Source organism: Zootermopsis nevadensis, unplaced genomic scaffold (genome assembly GCF_977971745.1).
Source record: "Zootermopsis nevadensis isolate Lab colony 2312 unplaced genomic scaffold, Znev_1.0 Znev_ptg000028l, whole genome shotgun sequence".
NCBI lineage: Eukaryota > Metazoa > Arthropoda > Insecta > Blattodea > Termopsidae > Zootermopsis > Zootermopsis nevadensis.
This window is the reverse complement of record NW_028259160.1, coordinates 24,950,607-24,974,770: the sequence shown is the minus strand read 5'-3', so window position 1 is coordinate 24,974,770 and position 24,164 is coordinate 24,950,607. Positions and strand designations below refer to the sequence as shown.

Here is a 24,164-nt window from a genome sequence, read left to right as displayed (position 1 = left end):
CTCTCTCTCTCTCTCTCTCTCTCTCTGTGCGAACTTGACCACAGCGAATTATAGTAGCGAACCCAGTAAACTACGTATTGAGCGGGAACAGAAGGGCAGCCGAATGGCATCGGCAGTTCGAGACCCAGCGGATTCTTACAGTAGTATTAAGTGTAGTATTAAGTTCTAAATATAAAACGAGGGCAGGACTGAACCGATTTCTGATTTCTGCCCTCTAAAAAAATAATTGAGGGTTAACGGGTGGGTGGGGAGCCGAAGATGAGAGAATGAGGGGGTTATGCAAAAATATATTTATGAGGGAGCAGCCAAAGGTGGTCCAAACAGACATCATATCAATCAACAATCTTTAACCAAAATGTGTTCAAAGCACTTGAGTCGAAAGAAAAAATCCAGCCAAATAAATCAACAAATCTGTCATCTACTGGGCATGAGATTTTTGCAAGCAAATCCAAATTCATAACAAACACCACACGCCAAACTTACAAGTTTACAAGTTTTAAAACCTTTATCCTTGCTTAACACACCACAAGCACAGAAAATACCCCGGCAGGTCACAGCACTACATAACAAAAACCAAAATCACTTCACAAATAGTCTCCACCCACGCCTACAAACGATACCTATACCAACTGGAAACAGCAATAATGTCAATCCCAAACTGCATTTACTTCTGTCAACATATCATCTCACACTTACAATCACAACATTTAAAGTGCATCCTATAGGTCAGGTAATTACACACTTCATTCATTGTCCCATCAGGTTTCCTGTTCAGATATCAAGTCAGTCTGCGAACACACTCAACAGCTTACATGACAAGCATGCAGGTTTGATGGTTTGATTTATTTCGCTGGATTGTTTCTTCTTCGACTCATATGCTTTGATGTCTGTATGTTGTTGGTATACCCCCAACTGAGCCCCCTTTTATATATTTGTGCATAACCCCCCTCATTCTATCATATTAGGCGCCCCACCCTCCCGGTAACCCACAATTATTTTTAGAGGGCAGAAATCAGAAATCAGAAATCGTTTGAGTCCTGAGTCCTGCCCTCGTTTTATATTTAGAACTTAATACTACTGTAAGAATTAAGAATTAATACTACTGTAAGAATCCGCTGGGTCTCGAACTGCCGATGTCGTATTCCGCAGGCCAGCACGCTATCCATTCGGCTACCAGGCTCCTACAAGATTACGATTCTGGATCTTCCTGATATATCGATGCCCTGCATTTCCCGCTCAATACGTAGTTTACTGGGTTCGCTACTAGAATTCGCTGTAGTCAAGTTCGCGCAGAGATAGAGAGAGAGAGTTGGTAAAATTTGTTGCGTGAATCTAGTCTTAGGTGCTGTAAGTTTATGTGTGCGAACAGCGATCTAGGTGGGCTGTCATCAGGTTACGGAATGATAGGGTGTTCTCGTTTAACGGTTGAGGTTATGTGTCGATGATTCCCGAGGAATCAAATAAATAAACGCCATGAGGCGTTTACGGCATTGATAAGTGACATTTATATACTCAGAAGTGTGTGTGGTGTGCCCCCCTCCCCAAGAACAAAAGTACATGTTCAATCAACTGCGTCATCAGAATGCTGTTTATTTTTGCATTTGTGTTAGTTAAAAGTGAATGCATTTTGTCTTTCTGGGAATAGCTGAGAGAAGAAGCTTAATTGATCCTTGGGATTTTACTCGGGGAAAAGCTGTCTGTCACCTGACCAGCCTACTGCTTGCCAGGAAATCAGTGCAGTATGTTCAGTACACTTGGCAGGCTCACTTCATATCGCAACAGAAACCTGACCTGCCTACTGCTTGTATCACAATGTTGTTGCACATTAAATCCCTTACCAGCTGTAACATTAACTTCACAAAGTTTACAGAACAGAATTGTTCCATCAGAACTAAAATATTCCTCACCGAAATCTTTAATGAAAGCTCTTAACTTTGCACTTTCAGAACACCACTTTTGGCATCTGAACTAAATGAAGGATTCACTGTAAATGCCCGAGAAATGTAGTTTCAAGTAAGAATTTCATACCCAAAATATGAATTTTATCCTCAAAATATAACCAAAATGATCCTAACCATGAATCACCAGTATTGTTCCCAACAAACTGTGGTCAACCGGTGTCCTTGAAGATCTAAACATGATTTTGTGATTGTAAATAAAATTTTCATGAAGCAGAGTCCTTGAGAAGCTAATAGTAGATCATACAGTAAAGACTGCACCAAACCCTTAATTTAGTATGACTCCTTCTTGTTCCTGTACGAACAAATATCTTTGAACAGAATGAGCAGTTGATTGATCCACTGGTTGCTTAGCCGCCTGACTGTGATTAAGAGATCAAGTGGCTAAAAGGGTGAATGAACTGACTAATTGATTCGTAGGCTATTTAATAATTATATTTCAACCGTACAAATTACTTAATACTAAATGGGATTAGGATTATTGTGAATGGAGGATCCAAGACATGAAATTGTAATCTGAACAAAATTAAACAAACAGCGATGCAAATACATAGTAATTAAATGGCTAATTTGAAGGAAAAAAAACATGCACAAACAATATTGATTATATAACTATCCACTGCTAATACTAAAGTGCCACTACATTCCTTGGGCAACACCAACCACCCACTGGTTTCTTGATTTGAACACTTTCCCAAAAAAACAGCACAATTCATGAAGCTCCTCATTATGTAATTTTCTCTCGCTGCCTGTATGTTTCTCTTAGTTACATGTATTCTGCTCATCACAGACATCAGTGCAAGACACCAAGTTTAACACCCACACAAAACAGCAGGTGAAATAAGTAGCCATTATTATCTGTAATTAAGAACTTTTCCAAAAGCAGGAACTTTGAACAATGAAGCATGAACTGGCCTTCAACCTAATAGAGGAAATAAATGTCTTAAATATACTGTCTCTTAGTATAACGATATTGCACAGTTCAGTATCACCTCACAATTGAATAAATATAGTCATTTCTTTCACTCTGATGTTGGAAACATACATGGCACCTATCACACCGTGCAAAGACGTCCATTCGACACAGCCCACACTGACAGGTTAATATTTCCCACTTATAGGACCACAGTTCCCTTGTTCTGTAGTGTCCTCTGTATCAATGAAACATTATGTCCATGTGACCATGCACTCTTTCTCCTACACAGTAACAATTCTAAGGCCATGTGATATCCCCAATTTCATCATGATCATGTAGTGACTGCTTACCATAATATACTACCAACATAATAAACAACAGGAAGCAGCAATTACCTGGCATGTCACAGCATTAGTGGGGGAGCCTACACAGACAAGACATGCAACATAAATCACATGCGTTGCGCATATGCGCATGCCAATCCAAATGTTCTTGGATCAGCACACAAGAACAAAACACAATTCTAACACACATGAAGAATCACAGCAAGGTGAAAAATCACTAACACACTGTCTGACCGGTATTCTACACTACTGTGAATGAAACAGTGATCCACAGAGCAATAAAATTAATTTAGTGTCCTACAAAACAACTCATTACAAAGATGGTTGCCTGCGACGTTGCACAAACTGATTTTTACATTAAATGGTGCAACAACCTGCAAGACAGCCACCTCCATATTCACTATCATAAGAACCTCAAAACTCAATTCAGTAATGGCAGATGACAAAGTTAAAATGAACAGAAGATCAAGAGAACTGAAATGGTAGATATTCACACCAAATTTCACAAAAACCAGTCAACTGCTGTGTAACTGAATCAGGCTAGATGGACATACACATGCAGCTTACTTAATTAATAAGACTGCTTTATAAGTCATTCAAAAACCACTGGATCAACTGGCATATTCTGATACACTATGATCAGATTCAACTGGAAGATCTGAGGAAACTGACAAAAAAAACCCTCTTCAGTCAGGACAGCAAATCCCCTGCTGAGACTTGTGCATAGGACGTAATTCATTTGAGAAACAGGAGTGCTAACACAACACTGCTATAATTTACTGGTAGAATCACTCCTTCCCAAACGAGGATTTGCACAGAATAGTTTTGTCCATGTACTACACAACAATTCAGATCATTTTTTCCTTACGCATAGGAGATATTTATTTATGGGGGATTTACACTAGTGACAGACTTCCTTCCTGTTGCTATAAAACAAGTTTGTGTCCCAAATTCCCCAAACCCTATTTCCTTCATGTATTCTAAAACACAGGTAACCCACAAATTTAGCATTCTGTACTTGCTATAGTACATTCTTTTCCAACTGAAACACATTTGCTCATCTTACATTCAGTTCACATATGAATAAAATGGGAAGAACCCTGAGAGAAGGCACAGACAGACCACAGAAATCACGTCCACAACATTCACAATAACACTCACCTGCGAGCTTCTTCATACTTAATCTGCTGTCGCAAGAACACCGCATTCTTCAGCAGTTCCTGTATGTTACCAAGGTTATCCTCTGCCCCCTCCATAGACTTCACTGCCCTGGAGAACAATACAACTGCTGAAAAAACTACACAAAGTTCTGGGAAGGTCTTGTGATTCTCACTTTTCTTCCAAATCATATATATATATATATAGATAGATAGACACATGCACACACACCATATTTGGCGACTTTGTGTCAGGACTCAGGATCTTATTCCTTTGCCAGGCAGAAATGTCAAATGAATGAAGGTCTAAAATCACTAAGTTAATTGATTAAATAATAAGCTTTCCTTGTAACATAAAGAAATTACACTTCACATAATTCAAAATGTCAACTAGAAATGAGCAAGATGCTGCTACAAGCCTGTGGAAAAGTATTCACTTGGGAACAAGGTTCCTCTTGAATACTAGTGAACGAACAGAATTTCCTTTAAACCTTACCCAATGGCATACTCCACATCGTAGCAACGTCCCTGCAACTCATGATGCAGTCTGGTAACTTCTACCCTCTTCTCCACCATCGGGGGCAGTGCTTTGCAATGTTACGTATATAAGTTCAACATAAACAACTCAATCCATGTTTGACACGTTTTCAAACCTTTTTTAACTTTCATTTCCAATTCCGGGTCTGATGACAGAGACATCGACATGATTCTCAACACAGTTACGTTATATTACCGATAACAAAGCACATCCATATGTGCCTAATAATTATTCCAAATAATCGCATACGAAGTACAGCCGATTAACAAACTACAGTTCTGAGTTACAAAGCATGTTACAAACTATGGAACTTCTAAACTTCTGTGTTTAACAGTGAAGCCAAAACAGTTTCATTTTAACATTGGCAACGGCTGGAACGGTATATTTTATCGTCATTAACTTTTAAATTGGTGACAATGAAGGGAACCGGAACTAATTTTTAAGTGCGGTCATTGCCAGTAGGAGTCGAATTACATGCTTTGTTGCTTGTGAGTTGGCAACGAGTTGGAAGTTTTGATAAAGAAGTGCCATTCCGTTGGGAAAGATTCGAAGTACTCGTGCGTACAACACGTTGGGGAGTGTATAAATTAATATTTCGTTAAAAGTCTTGAAAGAATGAAATTTATAAGTATTTTTGTTCTCGCAGCCCTAGCTGCTTATGTAGATGGTAATGAGGAAGAAGAAACGGGTGCCAGATTGCTAATTTCGAAACAGATACTGAATAGATATCTGGTTGAAGACATGGACATAGTAGCTGGGATATTTAGATGTCATATTGTTTCAGAAAAATTATCGTCCGGTTGTTTTTGCAGAATAGAAATTTTTACATATCATAGGCCGTTTATGTTACAAGCCAAAGAATATGGAGCATCTCATGATAATATTGTATTTAGTACCCATATAATACCAACATACCTCATAAACTTGTTTGATTATAACACACAACATTCTTTGCAGTACACACTATATAATGTTGGCACAAGTACTGCTCTTGGTGTTAAGCTGAGTGACAGTAGCTTTCACAAAGAGGCCTTCACTTTGGTGGGTGGTCAGCTCAACATCAAGATTGACAGGATCCCTGAAGGGACAAATGTATCTCATGTAGTAGCTGTCAGACCAAGGAAATATGGATACTTCAACTTCACAGCTGCAGAAGTCAACTACAGACCAACAGAGGATGCCTCTGAAGTGAGTTATCACTTGCATGGACCGTGGTCAAAATTTATAGAAATGTTTGTAATTTCCATTGTGCTGGTCCTAAATTATATATTTAGAATGTACAGGAAGCCATTGTAAAATAATGAGCATAAAACACAAATTCTTCAGATTGATAAAATGATTTTCATTTTGAAACATTTAAATATTATGTAAGACTTGAGGTTCTCACAGCGGTGAATATGAAGATTTCTGTCTTCTGGGTTATTGCGCTGTGTAGTCTGGTCGATGTTAACCAACGTTTCAGAGGTCATCCAGTTCACCATGGAGACTGAAAAGGACGGCCATCTCCCATTCCTCGACATAGACATTCACCGGAAACCTGACGGCTCATTAGGCCACAAGGTGTACCGGAAACCAACCCATACCGACCTTTACCTCAACTCCAATTCCCATCACCACCCGTCCAACAAACAGGCCGTGCTCTCGACCCTGGTACACAGGGCTAAAGCCCTTTGCGACCACGACAGCCTACAGAGTGAACTGGATGCACTCACCACCACCTTCAGGAAAAACGGATACAGCAACCGTCAGATTCAGAAAGCTCTCAATCCGCCTGCGAGGCTGCCACCGCCTACTGAAAAACCAGCCTCGGTTGCCTTCCTGCCCTACGTCGGGACGACCTTCAACCGCATAAGCAGGTTGCTGGCCAGGCACGACATCAAGTCTGTTGGTCTTCCGCCAAAGAAAATTCCCAGTTTTCTCCGGCCGGTAAAGGACGACCTAGGACTGAAGACGCCTGGCGTATACAGAGTTCCCTGCGAGTGCGGAAAAGTCTACATCGGCCAGACAGGCCGTTCCGTTGAGGCCAGGATCAAGGAGCACGAACGCCACATCCGGCTCGGGCAGCCCGAGAAATCTGCGGTTGCTGAACACCGCTTCAACTTGGAGCACAAGATACAGCTAGAGGACACTTCTATCCTCTCCTCAAAAACCGGCTACATGGACCGGTTAATCAGGGAAGCCATCGAGATCGAACTTCATCCTGATAACTTTAACAGGGAAGATGGACTTCACCTGAGCCGGTCCTGGAAGCCTCTGATCCACACACTCCGAGGACTCCGAGAACGAGCAAGAGTGCGCCGCCAGAACCAACCAGACCACTAACTCGGCCCCTTTCAGGGCCTTTATCCATACAACTACACTCACCTTTCTCTCTCTACTTTCTCTCCCTCTCCCACCCTCGCCCACGTGCTACCATTGGTCCACTCCCATACCTGCTCCCATTGGCTCGGGGCAGGCTACACCTTTCACTTCCCTGCCTATAAAATCCAACTCCTCACACCCTATTGGCATATTCATCGCCCTGATGACGGAGGCAGTATGACCTCTGAAACGTTGGTTAACATCGACCAGACTACACAGCGCAATAACCCAGAAGACAGAAATCTTCATTTAAATATTACTTGGAAAATCCATCTATGGACACCATACTTGTTTCTGTCTGCTTCTCTGATATTCAAAGCTCATAATTAAAATGAACTGAGGACTGAATATAGCTAACATCAAAGCTAAAATTGAATATTAATCTCCAAACTTCTTACAAGTCTTCCAAGTGGTGTTCCTCAGGTTTCACCATCAAATTTCTGCATACATTTCATTTTTCCAGAACTTCTTGACAAATACATATGCCACAAAGCCTGTAATCATGTAAAATTCCTAAGTTTATCTCTTGTTTTGTTTTTTGGGTTTCTGTTAACATCGTCACACACTGCTCCTGTAGGACGCAACAGAAATGCATAACAAGTCTTTCCGTTTCAGCTGCAAGTGGCCGTGACAAGCGAACCCGGCGAGGGTCTCATCATTGCCTTCCGTGACTATGATAAGAAAACCCTGTCTCTCAAATGAGATACAAACCCAAGATCTGCCAGATATGAAGTAGGAGAGTTAACCGCACAGACAAAACGTTTAACAGATGAAAGTTTTAAGTTAGTCTGTATAAAATTTACTCTCTAACAGTGCTGTAAATCCATGACAACTGTGTGATACATACTCCAGGTGGCAACAGTATTGCCATCTTTGGTGATGTTGTACTGGAACACACCACCGATCTTCTTGGCACGCTCTGGGTTTGCCGCAACCCGCTTTTTCAGCAAGTCAAACACACCATCCGAATCCAGCGCTGATGTGGATGCCTGCACCAACAATGCAACCTCACATTACAGTTTACAAAGCCACCAACATCATACACCATTTCTGCATGTCTCTAGGAACCTGTTAACTCTCTGGTGATAGAAAACGAAGGTCGAACATTGCCAATACCAAACAGTATCACTAGCTGCAGGACCAAGCCACTTTGGCACAGTTCAAACACATCTGTATTTGTCTAAGATCCAGCTTAATATTATCCTCCCCTTAAATTCTCAGTCTTACTTATGTCCAATTTTTTTAACAGGATTCCCACCAAACTATGCATACATTATGTGTTTTCATCTTATGAACAACACATTTAGTCCTTTAGTTCACTATCCTAAGAATCCACTTATTTGATCCTTCAAGATCCCAAATAATATTTGGTTGTTTTCAAACACAATTTAGGTTCTTCACACAAAGAAAGAAACCATATTTTACAACCATACAAAAGTGGAAAAATATGGATATGATGTAATTTGATCTTTAGCATTACTGAGAGTAGTTTCGATGGTTACACACTCTGTAATCAATAATGAGTACTTCCTGAACGTGTTAAATATTTATGAATACTATATTTTTAGCTTAAAAACAAATGCAAAACAATGTTCATATTTTCATTCTATGTCAGGACATGAGATGTGCCTCTGAACTACAAATTCCAGTTTTCACTTCCCTCACCTTGGTGGACCTCATCACAGCAGGCATAGTGACTGACTGATGCAACCAGCATACATCAGAGCTACTCACTTGTGTTTCTTCCATGACCTTGAACACAGCTACTGTACTGTACTGTACTGTACATGTTATCAAGACAACCTTACATGTAGGCTAAAGTGCAAAGTCTTTCCTGCCTCCTTGACAGTGACTCAGCTAGTCAAAAAACTTACTGCTTTTACAAAACAAAGGTTCATTATTCTGTTACACAAAACACACACAAATGGCCATATCATGACTCGGCTCCACCCCCAGCTTCATGCCAAAATTTTTTTCCAAGTCTAAGCCAATTTCTGACCTAATGACATTTTACATAAACAAGTGTAGTGAAACAATGTATTCATGTGACAACTTCTCTTTGTCTCCCACAGTTCACTATTCACAAAGCACTAAGTGAACTGTACAAATCGTGAAGTTTCTTCCTCACTTTGCCCACTGAAGATGCAAATATCCTGAGAAATTGATTTGCAGATATTTACCATAAGCTGGAAATGTAACTAGGAAAGAGAAAACAAAGAAATTCCATAGAGCTTTTGAGTAACCTCTGAAGACCAACTAGGAAATTAAAGAAAATAATTAACCCCTTCAGCCACAGTGAAGGTGCATAATATTCTATCAATCCATTGTTACCTCAAAGAAAACACAACACGTCTCCACGACAACACTAAACTAGTTAATGCTGCTTAGAGAAATAAATTACTGTTTATTCTGAGATCAATATAAAACCCACATTATATATTCTGTGGGCAAAATGCAGAGATAATGACTGTTACAGCAGGTGGTACATACAGTTACAACTCAGCTTTAAAGGGTTAAAATGGATCTTACTGAAGATGTGATACTAGCAATGCTGTAATGTTTGGGATCTTAACAAAAAGGAAACATAACCTTGTCACTGAGAGTAAGAAATTGCTAGGCTGAACAATGCAGGTTATCACAAGATAACAGAATATCAGTTACACTTTATATCGATTATAAACACAACTTGCAATCTGTAGGAACAAACACCACACAGCTCAGGCCTGCCTCATGGACTTATCTTGAACCACTTGAACACAATCCACAACCTAACACCCAGTATTTTAAAGATCCATTTTAATATTACACTCCCATCTATGAGTTGGTCTCTGAAGCCATCTCTTCCCTCAGGTTTTCCACACAAAATTCTGTACTCATTTCATGTCTTGCTCATGCATGCTGTATGCCCTGCCCATCAGAGCTTTCTTATCATTTTACTAAAACTCCAGAATTAAATCTTATATTTGGCTCATTAAACCCACACTAAATTAAACATTCTCCAACACACAATTACAGAATTTACATCAAAATGTACATTTATATTAAGTAAGCTTTACATGCAAACAACACAGCTCAAATACTTCGTCTTGTTTAGTAGCAGTGTACTGCATAATCAAATTGCATTTTTCTGTGAGGAACCTGCAATATGTGTGACCTTTTATTTCCACTGCGTAGACATGAAATTTGACACAAAAATTTCATTGGAAAAGCTGAAAGGAAAACAGTACTTGGGAGATCTACACACACACACAGACATTACTAAAATGCACCTTAGAGAAATATGATGTGAAGAGATAGATAGGACTCAACCAGCTCATGACAGAGCATAAGGGCAGAATTATGTGAACGTGATGAAAGGCCAGCAGCAACGAAATTTCTCACCAGCAGAACAACCATCATCAAAGATGATCTTGGCCCATCAGTCAGCCACAAAAACGTACCTTGTGCTGCGGGACGGATGCCTCGGTGAGATCGACATATGCGCCAGATATCACCACGCTCCCCGTCTCTTTCACCTTGGTCTGAAAGTGGATACGGTTCCCCTGTTGCCACATGTCAGTCTGTAGTGTCTGCCCAGGGATAACCGGCTTGCTGAACCGAGCCTGTAAACCAGTGACAGTCATCATTTTCTTCATACCCTCACACTCTGATGGCCTGTGTAGTGCAACGATCTAAACCATATTAATGGGGATATCAGGTTGCATCTAAGTCCAGTTTCTGACTATCCTTCTCAGGCTAATCAGAGTTCTCCTCAGTCCCTCCAAAGAACTTCCAGCATAGTAACATGAAAATTAATATTACTGCCCCTTTCCAAATTCATACCCATTCATTATCCTCTCATTCTATCTGATGCTATATAACCTCTGAAAATGAAACAGATTCATGAAATAACATCATATTTAACAATCTCTCTGATGGAAAAAAAGTACAAAGAACTTACAAAGCAACAAGATGATAAAATTAAAAAGAAGAGACTGAAATGGTAAAATGTTATGAACAGTCCTCCGGAATTACAACTTAGAAATCTACTATCAAGCCACACCATTGCACCATGCTTCACATGAATATCCCTTAACGTATCCACTGTGAATGGGAGTCACGGTTATGAAGTATTCCAACAGGGATGCGAGAAAATAGGAAAGCATGTGGAAAGAATAAGAAAGTACAATGACTGACATCACCTGAACTGTACATCAGACACGGAAGAGGCAAGTGAAAAATGCTGTGAACACAAACAATCCATAGAACAACAGAAAGAGGGTGCTGGAATGTTATCATGAGAATGTGAAAATAGGAAAGCCCCAAAAAGAGATGTTTCTATTACACACCTTTATGGCTTTGAATTTGGTTGGATCATTATCCGCATACTGCTGTAGGACATGGCGGGCTGAGAAGCCCAGCGAACACAGACCGTGCAGGATGGGCCGATCAAATCCACCAAATGCAGCCACATTCGGGTCAATGTGAAGTGGGTTGCGGTCTCCAGACAGTCGGTAGAGTGCAGCCTGCAGGAAATAATGTTGAAGTGAAGAAACATTGACAATTAATTTGTAGGTGTGTTTATGATCTCTCTGCATACTAAATTCTACAGACTTAGCTGCAGTGTTTCATTAGTCATAATTTTCACACACAGCAATAAGTGCAGATTCAAAGCAGTCAGCATTTTCAGTCTACATCAAATAATCTTAAGGATGCACATTTTACAAAGCTCTATCACCACAAATATGTCAAGATCTTAATTAGATTGTCCTTCTTCTCCATATTTCACACGTTAGTACTACTGACAGAAGAAACTAAAAATACATACACAGAATAAGAAAAGTTACATTCACTCCCCCCCCCCCCCCCTCAAAGAAAAATAACCAAAGAGCCTCACACGTAACACATGCTTCCCTCTATTCTGACCTGATCAAGAGACGTGCGTTGCTCAACAGACAAATCAGGAATCCGCTTTGGTGGTTCTGCTGTTGGCACATCATAGGGTGAAGTACGCTTGTCTGTAACACCCTTCATTCCAACAGCAAATGTTGTCAGCAGGGACTGTGCCACCTTCTCACCACTTTCATCAAATGTCTCCACTGCAATAATGACAACAGACAGCAACTGAATTTGTATCACCTTGAAGACTAGACTTTTAAACCACTTATATTCCCCCTAGCCTAGACAGATCAATGAAAAAGAGACACGTTACAACTGCACGAACCAAGTTGACAGAAGTTACAAATGGAATGATCATACTGCACAATTTTATCTCACCTTCCACCAGCACAACAGTCCCAGATCCCTTGTCCAACATATCCACCACCTTGCAGTGCACCTCAAGAGTCCCTTCACTGTTGATGGGACGCAGAACCTCCAAGTACTGCTCACCATGCAACATCTGGCAACATAGCAGCAACACGATCCTCCTCAGTCAACTCCAATTATGTACTCAATCGTTTCTCATTCCTTTGTGCCTCATCAGCAACCCTAAGGTTCATAATCCAATCAGTCTCTACGTCGAAACCACTGAACTATCTTTAAGTTAGCAGAACTTCTCGAATCCATTTAGTGGAAAGAAAGAAAGAAATACTTTATGATATACCTGCAAAAACAACTGAATACTGTCATTTGTTTACACGACCGAGTGGCATGCCAGTGGGAAGCATCTACACTCTGTGCAGCTCACTGAATCAGTGTGAATTCTATCCTCACTCTCTCTATGGTGCAGGATATTCTTTGAAAAACTGACTGTATACTTGGCTTCTCAAAAATTAGAACACTTTCTTTATAGAAGCCAAAGGGTCATCACTGAGTTCACAAAAGCCTGCCATAAGACTAACCTGAGCCAGCTGCATCCAGTTTGCTCCATAGATTCCTATCTCCCAAAGGTCCATCTTAACGCCATCCCACCTACGCCAATGTCTCACCCACAATCTCCTCCCTTCAGGCCTTCTAACCAATATCTTGTAAACACCCCACCCCTCCACAATGCGTTCCGCATGTCCCGCCCGTCTTATCCTCCTCGATTTAATCGCCCTAACAGTATCAAGCGAGGGGTACAGTCCGTGAAGCTCATAATGCAATTTTCTTCCTGCCTCTTAGGTCGAAATATCCTAAACACTCTGTTCTCAAAGACCCTCAATCTATGTTCCTCCTTCAAAGTGGGAGACCAAGTTTAACACCCATACAGCACAACTTTTGTATCTTTAGTTTTCTTGATGTGAGATGAGAGGACAAAACATTTTGGACTGAATGATAGCAAGCATTCCCCGAGTCCACACCACACTGCTCAATTACAACTTCACTAGCATAGAATACGACCTGAATGATCCTCCGTTGCAATGAACAGAAAAACAACTCACTGCAGTATTATTTTCGCAGAAGCTGGATCTGCTTTCATTCCATGAGGACCAGCAGACTTTTAATTTCTTCCTCACTGCATGTACAGTGAACTAAACAAGTCAAGTGCGATGGAGACTGGCTATTATATTCGTAATAGACAAAGCACAGGCAGTAAAATGTGCCTTGCGTTAAGATATATGGACATGTTCAGCTGCGAAGGCAAGAAATGCACATACAGAGATGAAAACACAGCAAGAAGATTGTGAGGTGGCTCAGGGTTGCATCCGAAGGCAGGCTTCGAAATGACCGATGCTGAACCTTGCGGTTATCCTCAAAAGAGTCTGCTTATCAAGACATAACCTCACTTACCCTGGCAGGATTGAAATCCCTGCCACTGAACACCTCATCAGTAACACTAGACTCCATCACGGCAGACACGCCTTGCAACACGAGGAACGTCGGCAACGCAGAGAAGTCTGCGTGGCCTTCATACAGGAATCTCAGGGCACTTGGGTTGGTCACAGTGCTACCAACTGCAATAAAACAAACACATTACTTGTCTGTCACACTGTCACAAACACACGCACATAAGGGCACATTACTCACCTCCCAGTGCATACAGGATCAGGTCACGAGGAGTGTATTGGAACTTTGTCACAACACTCTTCTGGAAAGGAAATCAGGACCTTAAACCATGTTCACAGAATAAGTGTCACCAAGAAGACAAAAGTTCAAGTCTGCACAAAGATTAGCCACTATCAATACTTGGATGGCAGCACCAGCCATTGCCAAAACTAATGTACACCTCATTTAACAAAATACTGGACCTCCAGTGACGTAAGCCACAACTGAAGTAAAGTAAACCACATACTACAATTATGGCGACGGGCTAAAATCCTGTACACAATAAACAAAATTAATTCTGCTCATTCATACATCTTATACTACACTCCCTCTATACACCTCCACTGGATGGTGCTTAGACACAGGGGTAACTTTAAGAATTACTATCTGAAAGCATATGCAAAAAACTACATCGAGTCATAACTCACGCCATCAGAAGAAAGCCCAGAGTTCGACTTCATCTGCTCAAGAACGGTCATCAGGGTACCAGATGCCTCCTGGATGGACTCCAATTTAACGGCAGCAGACATATCTGTCACCTTGCCCCAGTTCTCACGTACAGCCTCTGGCGTCACCAGCTCATTCATCTGTGCACGCAGCAGGCCGCCCGGTGAACGCACCAGATAACCTGAAGGTTGTCAGACAAGAACGCATCCTGATGGAAAGTTCTGCCGACACTCAGCACGGGAGGTAAACGGTTCTCTGCTTGTCTATCATTACTGCGCTTCATGGCTATTCCAAGCTGTCTCACTGAAATCAGGACCCTTGAAACATGAATCCGGTCATTCTACCGCTGTTGACACATCTACGGAAGTCCACATGCAGATTCTGCGACTTATCTACGATTGTGATTTGCAGTGAAAAAATCATTTCTGCATTTCACTGAAAGAGCAACAACAGACCCAACCTTCATGACCCTAATGAAATGCAGTCCTGTTTTGGACGGCATCACATGACTCAGAACCAGTGGTGTCATTACAGGCATCGAGCATATTCCGAACAGGGGTGCCACTGACACTTACATTTTCCTGCCCAGCCAGCAGCAGACTCGATGATGGAGCCAGTCTCCTCACAGGATTCGTGACACAGCCACGCGACGACTGGCGCAATCAGCTCTGGGCGCAGCTGCGCAAAGAAATCTGTGCAATAAACACGTGACTTATCAGTATCACATTAGTGTTTATAATCATGAGACAATATTAAAAGCTGCTGATAACAGATCTCCAAAACATGAACTATTTATTACAACTGATAATATGACAAAAGGGTGAATATACTTCCAAAATGTACTGTTTGCATCACTTTGATGTTCATTTATTGTAAACAGAAGTGACACACTGTCAGGCTTTAGTATCAGCAGCACCCACCAGGTGGCAGGATGTCTTCAGTAAGCCGGGATGCCGCAGTTGGCACAATCACATTGCAGTGGATGTTGTCCTTCCTGCCCTCTATCGCTAACGTATTGTTCAGACCGACCAGCCCCATCTTGGCAGCACTGCAACCATAAAGAAAACATACATGGACTCCTCCCGAGAAATGCATAAAGCGGCCATCACTCACACCAACTTTCTTATTTGAGAACAACTTTTCAGCCGCACGAATTACACAGTCCTGAAAGGAAGAGCGACGGTGAATGACGAACTGGAGAGGGTGTAGAAGTGACCCTCGCTTATATAACACACTATCCCGGCATCTGTCTTGAGGAACTGAGGGGGAAAACAGTTTCTACCATTTCTGGCAACCAAAGACAAACTTTTATTTTTATAAATAACCAGAATGTTAAATCAATATTTCATAGGCGGGGGGAGGGGTGTATTGTAATTAATACTTTTAAATCCCAAAGATATTCAAAACAGAACAGATTAATGTCCAAGATATCACGCACACATTATACAAATGATCAATCCTATGAAAGATAAATATACTGAAGTGTCACTAACACCGACCTGTAGTTTGCCTGCCCAAAGTTCCCATATAGACCAGAATTGGAGGATGTCACAATGACACGTCCATACTTTTGTTTACGGAAGTGAGGCCACGCGGCTCGAGTTGCCTTGAAAGCACCTGTTAGGTGTACGTCCTGAATTAAGCCTGCAACAGTAACAAATGATCATTAAACCTCAACAGCACTAGTAACTAGACAAAAAAGCATGCAAAACCATCCCTGAACTCAAGAAATCTACCATAGTCCCTTTTCTTTTGGCCTCCTATACAAAATCAACAACAGACAAAACAGCTCGGCATAGCAGACAGTATTTGTCAAGGTTTTCTTCAGCCTCTCTAGGCAAATGCCATGGACAGTATCTTGAAACTGGTCAGAACCACAATGAGAATAGACGCTTGTGAATTTTAACTCTTTCAGAATTAGTCTCTGCAGAAAAATGATATTCCAACTTCACTGAACTATCAGACTTTAAGGTAAAATGGCCCCTGGGACAGCTACATAATATCCAGTCACTGGCACTCTTAGTTTTCTGACTGACTGACTGACTGTAGCAGTCCAAATACACTGAAAGTACCCCACAATCTGATATTATGGCCAAGAATAAGATTTAATCTCAAACATACTCCAGTCTGTGTCACTAATCCTGGAGAATGACTTGTCCCGCAGGATGCCAGCATTGTTCACTACCACATCTACTCGTCCAAACTCTTCCAGAGCCGTCTGTATAATCTTCTCTCCATTCACCACAGAAGCATAGTTGGCTACAGCCTTGCCACCTACCAGAAACAAAACAATCTACGATACAAATGCAATCCCGCGGTGCTGCGACTTCACCGTAAAACAGAAGTTGGAAAGGAAAGGGAATCAGACGGAGGTGGTAGAGGGGGACACAAGGAAGCAGTTTGTAAGAAGGAAGGAGAAAGAGAAGAGGTGAGAGGACAAACAAGAAACTTACATGCAAATGCAGTAGCAGCCAACAAGCATCATAATGCACTAAACCCACCTTTGTGCCGGATCTCTTCTACAACACTGTCTGCTGCACTGCTACTCTTCCCATCGCGATGGCGACCACCACCAAGGTCATTCACCACAACTGATGCTCCACGCTCCGCAAACAGCAGGGCATATGCTTTACCCAGGCCTGAAACATAAAGTCATGGCTGGTCAGAATTATGAGGAACTGGCACACAAGAAATGATAAGTGGGTGAAACGACACACAGAACTGTTCATTACAAGAAGTTGTAAGCAAATGCCATGATTAATACGATTATGAGACAATGGAAACAGACAAATGATAAAAGAGAAGGGTATTAACTCACCTCTGCAGTGCACACATCACATGGCATGTGGAGTCTCATCATACTTTAATATTATCATGACAACTTTTATCCATGGAAATGGACACACACAAACTGGAACAATTAAAACTGGAAACATACTGTTGTAGCAGCCCACACCCTTCAATTTCATATTTTTGTCTTAACAAATGAGGGAAAGAACTATATTTGTTTTGTACAATATAGTCATTAATGAAGCTGAAACCGCGAAGACAAGAACGATAACCTAAAATAATTTCGACAAGAATTAAATATTTCCGAAAGAAAGTCTTGCATACTAGAAAAGCGATCAGGCACAAACATTATTTTCGTGTACGATAATCACCTGCACCAGCTCCTGTAACTACAACCACTCGGCCATCGAATCGCAGATCTGTCATGCTTAATAGGGCCCTACAGAAGTCCGAACCTGAAACAAGACGAAGTTACGTGACCAAACACACGGATAAGGTAGTACAAGTGCAAGTGCAAGATTAACCAGTACTTTGTACCTTGTTTACTTTCGTGTGTATAACTGCGAAGTCATCGTCAAGAAATAATGTAACCGTTAAAATTATAATACAACGCACAAATTGCTAAATCTTACTACGTACGATAAATCCGCCGCTGTCTAGTCGTAGACTCCAAGACACAATCCACTACCACGAGATCATCACAGTTTGTGTGCTTGTTTTTTCAGACCTTCGCATCAGATACGGCCAGTCTGCTGTCTGACATAGCTGCAAAACCTCTGTACAAGAAATATGTACTGTACTTCAAAACAGGTTACGAAAGTGATCGACGCAATTTCGCTAGTCATTCTTTCCCATATCGATATATTTAGATTAATGCAGTGCTACCAATAGTATCAGTAGATCTAGCGAAAATGTTCGAAAGCAACAAATGGCATTTTACCTGTCTGAATGTAGAGTTCCCAAATTGAGATATTTCCTTGCCCTACTTTCACATTTTATACCTTGTATCATAATATCCCATAGAAACTGTACTTACTGCTTTTATCTTTCTTAACTCATGTCGCAGTTTTCCTGCCTATGTTATTAATACAGAAAAGAAACAAGACTAACTCAAAAGCATGAAGTAACAAGGGGAATATGCTTACTGCCTTCATCACCAGAGAGATCGCCTAATAATGGTGTCAATTTATATTACACTACACTGCGCAATATCCCACAACGCTGTCATCTTCACACTCTTTTCCCATGAGCATCTGCTCTACACAAGGAAGTTAAATCAGCAACTAGGATGTGTCTTACTGAAGAACATTAGGAAACAGCATGCAAATTGCAACAATGAAAATTAAATGTGATACTGAACGCTGAATGAAGCTAAAGCAGTGTTAAATGTATTTTTTATAAATTACTATGATATTTTAATGTCCCCAGTCCAAGACTGTGGGATTTCTTGTCAGTGACAACTTCAGATCAATTTATAAGATCTGTCACTAGTAAGATGGGATGTCTTAAAATTCAAGGTCGTGCAGACACATGTTCATGAATTTCTTATCTCATACCATCACACTGACAGTCCCGAGTTTCAGGCACACAAAGTTACAGCATAACAAAAGCATGCGAGTCACAGTAAGAATTGAGGTTCTCACAGTGGCGAGTACGAATATGACTCGTTTTCTGTGTTGTAATGCTACAACCCAGAAGGCAGCCATCTTCATGTGACTCACAATTTATTTAACGATGCTGTCACTAGCTGAGACTATATAATGTCGAGTGAGAGGATGATAGTAAACAGAGAATTGGAAAACATGTGGACAGAAGTGATCATGGCCTAATTTAAGGAACTATCCAAGCATTTTCTGGAGGGACTGAGGAAAACCACAACAAGCCTTCGTCACGATAGCCAGTCTGCAGGCCAAGATCTGAACCCAGGACCTGCCAAACATGTAGCAGGAGTACTAACCATTCAACTATGATGTTTTGTGTGATTCACAAGATACAAACAATTTTATTACACATAATCAACTGGTTACCGTAGTAAACCGACGTTTCGGGAACAAACTCTGTCCCCATCTTCAGGGTTTGTTCCCGAAACGTCGGTTTTACGTGGGCAAGGAACTGAGACAATTGTCTGGATGTCGGATCTCGCGTGGTGGCAGATTTTGAGCAACTTCAATTCTGTCTCCGATAATGACAATGACTTCGTGGATTCAAATTTGTTATCCTAAAATATGAAGCCAGCGAATGTGAACATTTGCCAAGTGAACTCTGAAAACCAGAGATGAGCTAAATGTGGAGCGGAGAATTTCCCGAAGCGATGCCTACCGACGCCAGTTCGCGTTCAGTTTCATCAAAATCCGTTCAGCGCTGTTGAGGGCAGCAACCCGGGGCATTCTCCTCCTGAGCCAGCTTTATCCACACAACCTACTTCCCTCGCCGGCCCGCGGTAAATTCGAGTAAAGATTCCTGTTAGTCCCCGGGTCTGGATTAATCGAGCAGGGCGAGTTATTAAGCGAACGACCAACATTCCGTAATTCTTTGGCAGGCCCAGCCCTCGCACAACGCCGAAGGCCAGATCACAAATAGCGGTCAAGGTCAGGGAACCGTCTCCATGGAAACAACCGACAGTCGGAGAGACCCAGAAAAACGACTGGCGGCATTTCTCAGGAGCTACAAGAAAGGAATTAGCACGTCTCTCGAGCAGCTGACAGTTGCCTACACTTCCACGAAGGATCATCACCGCATTCCCCAGAAGCTGAGGTCTGAACTCCATCCGAATTAAATTCAGACACTGTGTAAGTTCCACGTATTGAGATTAAGCAGATGTAATATGAAAGCGCCCTCACAGCTCGCAACGCCTCCTGTGATAACAGTTTCCTTATGATGTCATCGCCTGTAACGAGATCACGTGTGAGGTCGCACTCATAAAGAGAATGACATCACGCCACCTTCTTCGATATTATACATAAACTTCATGGTCCCAGGGCGCGTGAACTTGATCTTGTCTTGAGACTGAATAAAACTCTTCATATTATTATCTACAAACTGACAACCCTCAGCTATTTCAATCTGCCCGCCAATCCTACTAAATACTACCAACGTCTGAGGAAGCCGATTACCAACTTTACCTCAGGCACTTCCAAGCGTATTACAACTGCACGACGCACCGTCACATTCTCCCGCCCGCAGTTCACAATCTTCTGTTTCCCGTCTCCTCTCTAACAACGAATGTTTCCTACTGTTTTGTATGGGTGTGAAACCCGGTCTTTCACTTCAAGCGAAAACACAGACTCGGGGTGTCTGAGAAGAGAGCGCTGAGGGTAATATCTGGACCCGAGACGGATGAAGTGACAAGAGCGAGGAGGAAACTGCGTTATAAGGAGATAAGAATTTCGTTCAGAATTTGACTAGCCGACCGACCGAGGGCTGAAGATGGACTCTGCTCCACGCAGCTCGTTCTGGTCAGACTTTTACATCGCCAAGGATGCTGCAATCAATAGGCGTTCGGTGTAACCCAGTTATCGGCAACGTAGTCTGAAATCGGTTGTCAGCTTTACTGCGGGGCGTGGTGGCAACTTAACTTTCACAGAATACATTTTTATACGCCAAGGAACGGGGTCCTGCTCGATGCCTGACAGTCACGAAATTTGCAGGACTCGTAAGTTCACTGTCGCTTTCATAAATGCCAGACTTAACCCTCTAAATCCCGAAGCTCGCCTAATTAGACAAAAGTGGTTAGTTGTTTGCGTTTTTATAATACAATATAACGTCTTCTAGACTTAAACACGTCATGCAATGAATGGATTATTACCAGGTTTTTGCGATCTACTTGCCTAGAAACTGCACCAGCGTCTGACATGAGATATTTTCTCAACTCTTCTCTTATCTCGCCTCCTGCTCGAGATAAGGAGTGCGTGTTTGGTGGCGTTGCTTCCACGTCATTACTGAAGTGATAGAAAGTTTTTCCAGATTTTTACTAGGAATCCATCGCGTAACAGGCGACTAATATCAAATCATCACATGTCTCCGGCAAAATGTTTATGTGTGTATAAAACACTCAAAATACTTGGCAAATCAACCCAAATGCATTTTCCGATACCCTTCCGGCACGACAAAGGCGATAATTGAATGTCTGTTCAGTTACGTCATTCTTTGCAATTTCATCAGATACGCGTCGAGACCCGATGCTTCGTCTGAAAGTTAGAAATGGTTCCCGGAAGGCACTCAGGACCCGGAAGATTAAAGTTATTTCCAATAATCACCTTCTTTGCCATATGCACCGACGTCGACCGCAATAAACTTGTAATTAGCGTCCACGATGGCTAAAAGAACGATAGAAAAGAAAGCTTTGCAGTTGAAAGAGATTGGCTCCAACGGCGTTCGGAAAATTCCATTTTATCCAAAATTCGTTTGAAATGCGTTGAAACTCTCGTTGCGTAGGTTCAGGCATGAGTTGAGGTACCAACTTGTTTCTTAGACACCTAAGAACCTCTTTCACGATTGGTGAAATATGACGCGCTGATATACGGTAAGCAAACGATAGTGAAGCGTAACTTTCGCCAGTCGCCATAAATCTGAAGGGAAAAAATTGTCAATCACTCAATAAGTGATATCGTACACAAAGAACACGCACACGAAAATGGGCGTATTTTCTCATTTCAGATGGAGACTGTAGAAAACGCTGGAAGTATATACGGGATTCATACAATCGATTTAAACGCAAAAGAAAAATGTCAACCGGATCAGCTGCACCACCGAAAAATTCTAAGTGGGATTTTTTCAAGAGACTCCAATTCTTAGAACCGGTTTCAACAGAAAGACCTACTGCATCTAATGTTGAGTCAGATTCAGCGGCAAACGCACAGTTTGAGACTCGGACTGAAAACAGCGACGGTTGTCCAGATGAAGCATCGCAGTCCTCTGTACCACAGCCTCCACGACGAAAAAGACGCAACAACAATCATGATGATATTCTTGATAATCACGTGCAACAGTTAAGTGCCAACATTGATACAGAAATTGAAGACGAAATTGCTTCATTTGGAAACCACGTAAAGGCTCCACGTTTGAAAATACAAGCTAACATTTTAAGTCACTATGAAGTGATTCAGATGGATATGCGAGGAGCAACATGGGCTGTCCAACCCAAGTTCATCTGAGGTATCAGCACATTCTCCTATAAGAACTGCCTCGACCCCCGAACCAACCAACATCACAGAATGAAGACAATTGTCATTACATTTGTGACATAATTAGTAATAATACAATATAAGAAACTTAACCGTAACGTGAGCGACAGTTTTTGTTGTTTGTATGTTTTTCCTATTAAACTCAGTGCGTAACCAAACTGCTTTTGATTCAATCTGAAATAACTCCTGAAACTTTCTTCTTCTAATGATAAATGATTCTTTATTAACAGACAGAAAGATCCTTCTTCGCGTCTGGTTTTGAATATTGAACTCGTAGGTTTTCTTTCTTTCTTTCTTTCTTTCTTTCGCAACAAATAACACAGCAACACATCTTCTTCTTCTTCTTCTTCGAGTAACCTTTTTAGAAGCATTTTTATACTCATTTTTCACAGAATATGTGCACGCGTCTCAACAAAACAAACACTTTGCCGCATGTCTCGGTCGTCACCTCAAAAGTGAGTGGCGGGAAGCTGCGATGAGTCCGTCTCTGTCGCGTGCAGCCAAATTGTACCTTAAGAGGACCCCATAAATATAACTGCAGGTGGTACATATAGTTACCACTGTGCTTCAAAGAGTTAAATGCATCTAAAAATATTTCAGACACGACCTGCAGTTTAACATTCCGTGATAAGAGAACTTTTCCATCACAGTGATCGTGTCGACAGCCATAAAATGCAGACGTCCTCTTCAGGAAATTCTGCCACGAGCTCTCGTACCGGATCCTGCCTGAAGCAAGAAATCGCCGCGTGAACCAATTACTTAGGTCAAGGCCAGCGGAAATCAGGCAGAGCCGTGCGTGAGACGACGCAGCTGCGATAATGATAAAACCTCCTCGTGATTATCTTTTTACAATTCAACGGATTACACAGCGTCGAATGAGAGGAACACAATGAATAATGAATTAGAAAGGATGTGGAAGGAAGCGGTCGTGGCCTAATTTATGGTACCATCCCGGAATTTGCCTGAAGGGGCTGAGATAGCCGGGCTCTGAGCCGAGATTTTAACCCGGGACCTCCCGAACACGAAGCAGGCCTTTAACAGAACCCCGAGGATCAACAGAATCCTCCGTCTGTCCTAGTGCCAAGCCACACGGATCCAGTCCACGTACTCGCAACTTATTTCCATAAAACCAACCTCAATGGTATCCCCCATCTCCTTCTTGATCTTGCAAGTTGTCACTTTGCCAGAAACATCCTTGCTGTAAGTGAGATTTCAGCTTCTCACAGCGGCAAGTAATCTAGTAGAAACTGGCCGACGTTTCAGAGGTGCTTATTACCTACCATCATCAGGGCGATGAGTGCCCAATGATGCAGGAAGTAAGCACCTCTGAAACGTCGGTCAGTTTCTACTGTATTATACGGCGCGACATCCCGGAGAATTTTCGTCTTAGTATTGCAACTCTGACACCAGATTCAATCGACCTACGAGTCCAGTCCGTCGAAACCTTTCACTGCATCAGCACAGCTGAGTGCGATGATGAAACCATTAATTCATTTTATGCGCTCGACTACAGACGACCGAC

At 41.8% G+C, this 24,164-nt stretch overlaps 2 protein-coding genes across 13 annotated transcripts; one reads left to right on the top strand and one right to left on the bottom strand.

Moving 5' to 3' along the window:
• Window positions 1–1,053: 1,053 nt before the first annotated feature.
• Window positions 1,054–18,742, bottom strand: LOC110835121 (peroxisomal multifunctional enzyme type 2). 12 transcript variants are annotated; one of them, XR_015537499.1, is made up of 18 exons: window positions 18,099–18,436; window positions 17,831–17,914; window positions 17,171–17,308; window positions 16,791–16,943; window positions 16,169–16,313; window positions 15,590–15,717; window positions 15,245–15,361; window positions 14,651–14,850; window positions 14,205–14,265; window positions 13,968–14,131; window positions 12,531–12,654; window positions 12,180–12,352; window positions 11,603–11,779; window positions 10,715–10,876; window positions 8,122–8,263; window positions 5,829–5,991; window positions 4,380–4,487; window positions 2,368–2,880 (listed from the first exon to the last, which is right to left on the bottom strand). XR_015537499.1 is itself a non-coding variant. In XM_087357519.1 (16 exons), the coding sequence occupies exons 2-16, from the start codon at window positions 17,883–17,885 to the stop codon at window positions 4,480–4,482; spliced, it is 1,947 nt and encodes a 648-aa protein (XP_087213645.1). In that variant the 5' UTR covers window positions 17,886–17,914; window positions 18,099–18,438; the 3' UTR covers window positions 1,054–4,479. The 12 variants fall into 12 exon arrangements, 8 of the variants coding, with proteins under 8 accessions (XP_087213645.1, XP_087213647.1, XP_087213644.1 ...); XR_015537500.1 differs by lacking the exon at window positions 5,829–5,991 and having other exon boundaries at window positions 1,054–2,880; window positions 18,099–18,438; XR_015537498.1 differs by having other exon boundaries at window positions 2,368–4,487.
• Window positions 4,487–8,864, top strand: LOC147872437 (translocon-associated protein subunit beta-like). Its single transcript, XM_087357523.1, has 2 exons — window positions 4,487–6,101; window positions 7,890–8,864. The coding sequence occupies exons 1-2, from the start codon at window positions 5,529–5,531 to the stop codon at window positions 7,974–7,976; spliced, it is 660 nt and encodes a 219-aa protein (XP_087213649.1). The 5' UTR covers window positions 4,487–5,528; the 3' UTR covers window positions 7,977–8,864.
• Window positions 18,743–24,164: the final 5,422 nt, after the last annotated feature.

Coding starts and splice junctions, on each gene's coding strand:
- LOC110835121 (XM_087357516.1), bottom strand. CDS start 17,885: ATGACAGATCTGCGATTCGATGGCCGAGTGGTTGTAGTTACAGGAGCT. Junction 17,309..17,830: donor AGTTACAGGAGCTGGTGCAG/GTGATTATCGTA, acceptor TTTATGTTTCAG/GCCTGGGTAAAGCATATGCC. Junction 11,780..12,179: donor AACGCACGTCTCTTGATCAG/GTCAGAATAGAG, acceptor TATTTCCTGCAG/GCTGCACTCTACCGACTGTC.
- LOC147872437 (XM_087357523.1), top strand. CDS start 5,529: ATGAAATTTATAAGTATTTTTGTTCTCGCAGCCCTAGCTGCTTATGTA. Junction 6,102..7,889: donor CAACAGAGGATGCCTCTGAA/GTGAGTTATCAC, acceptor TTTCCGTTTCAG/CTGCAAGTGGCCGTGACAAG.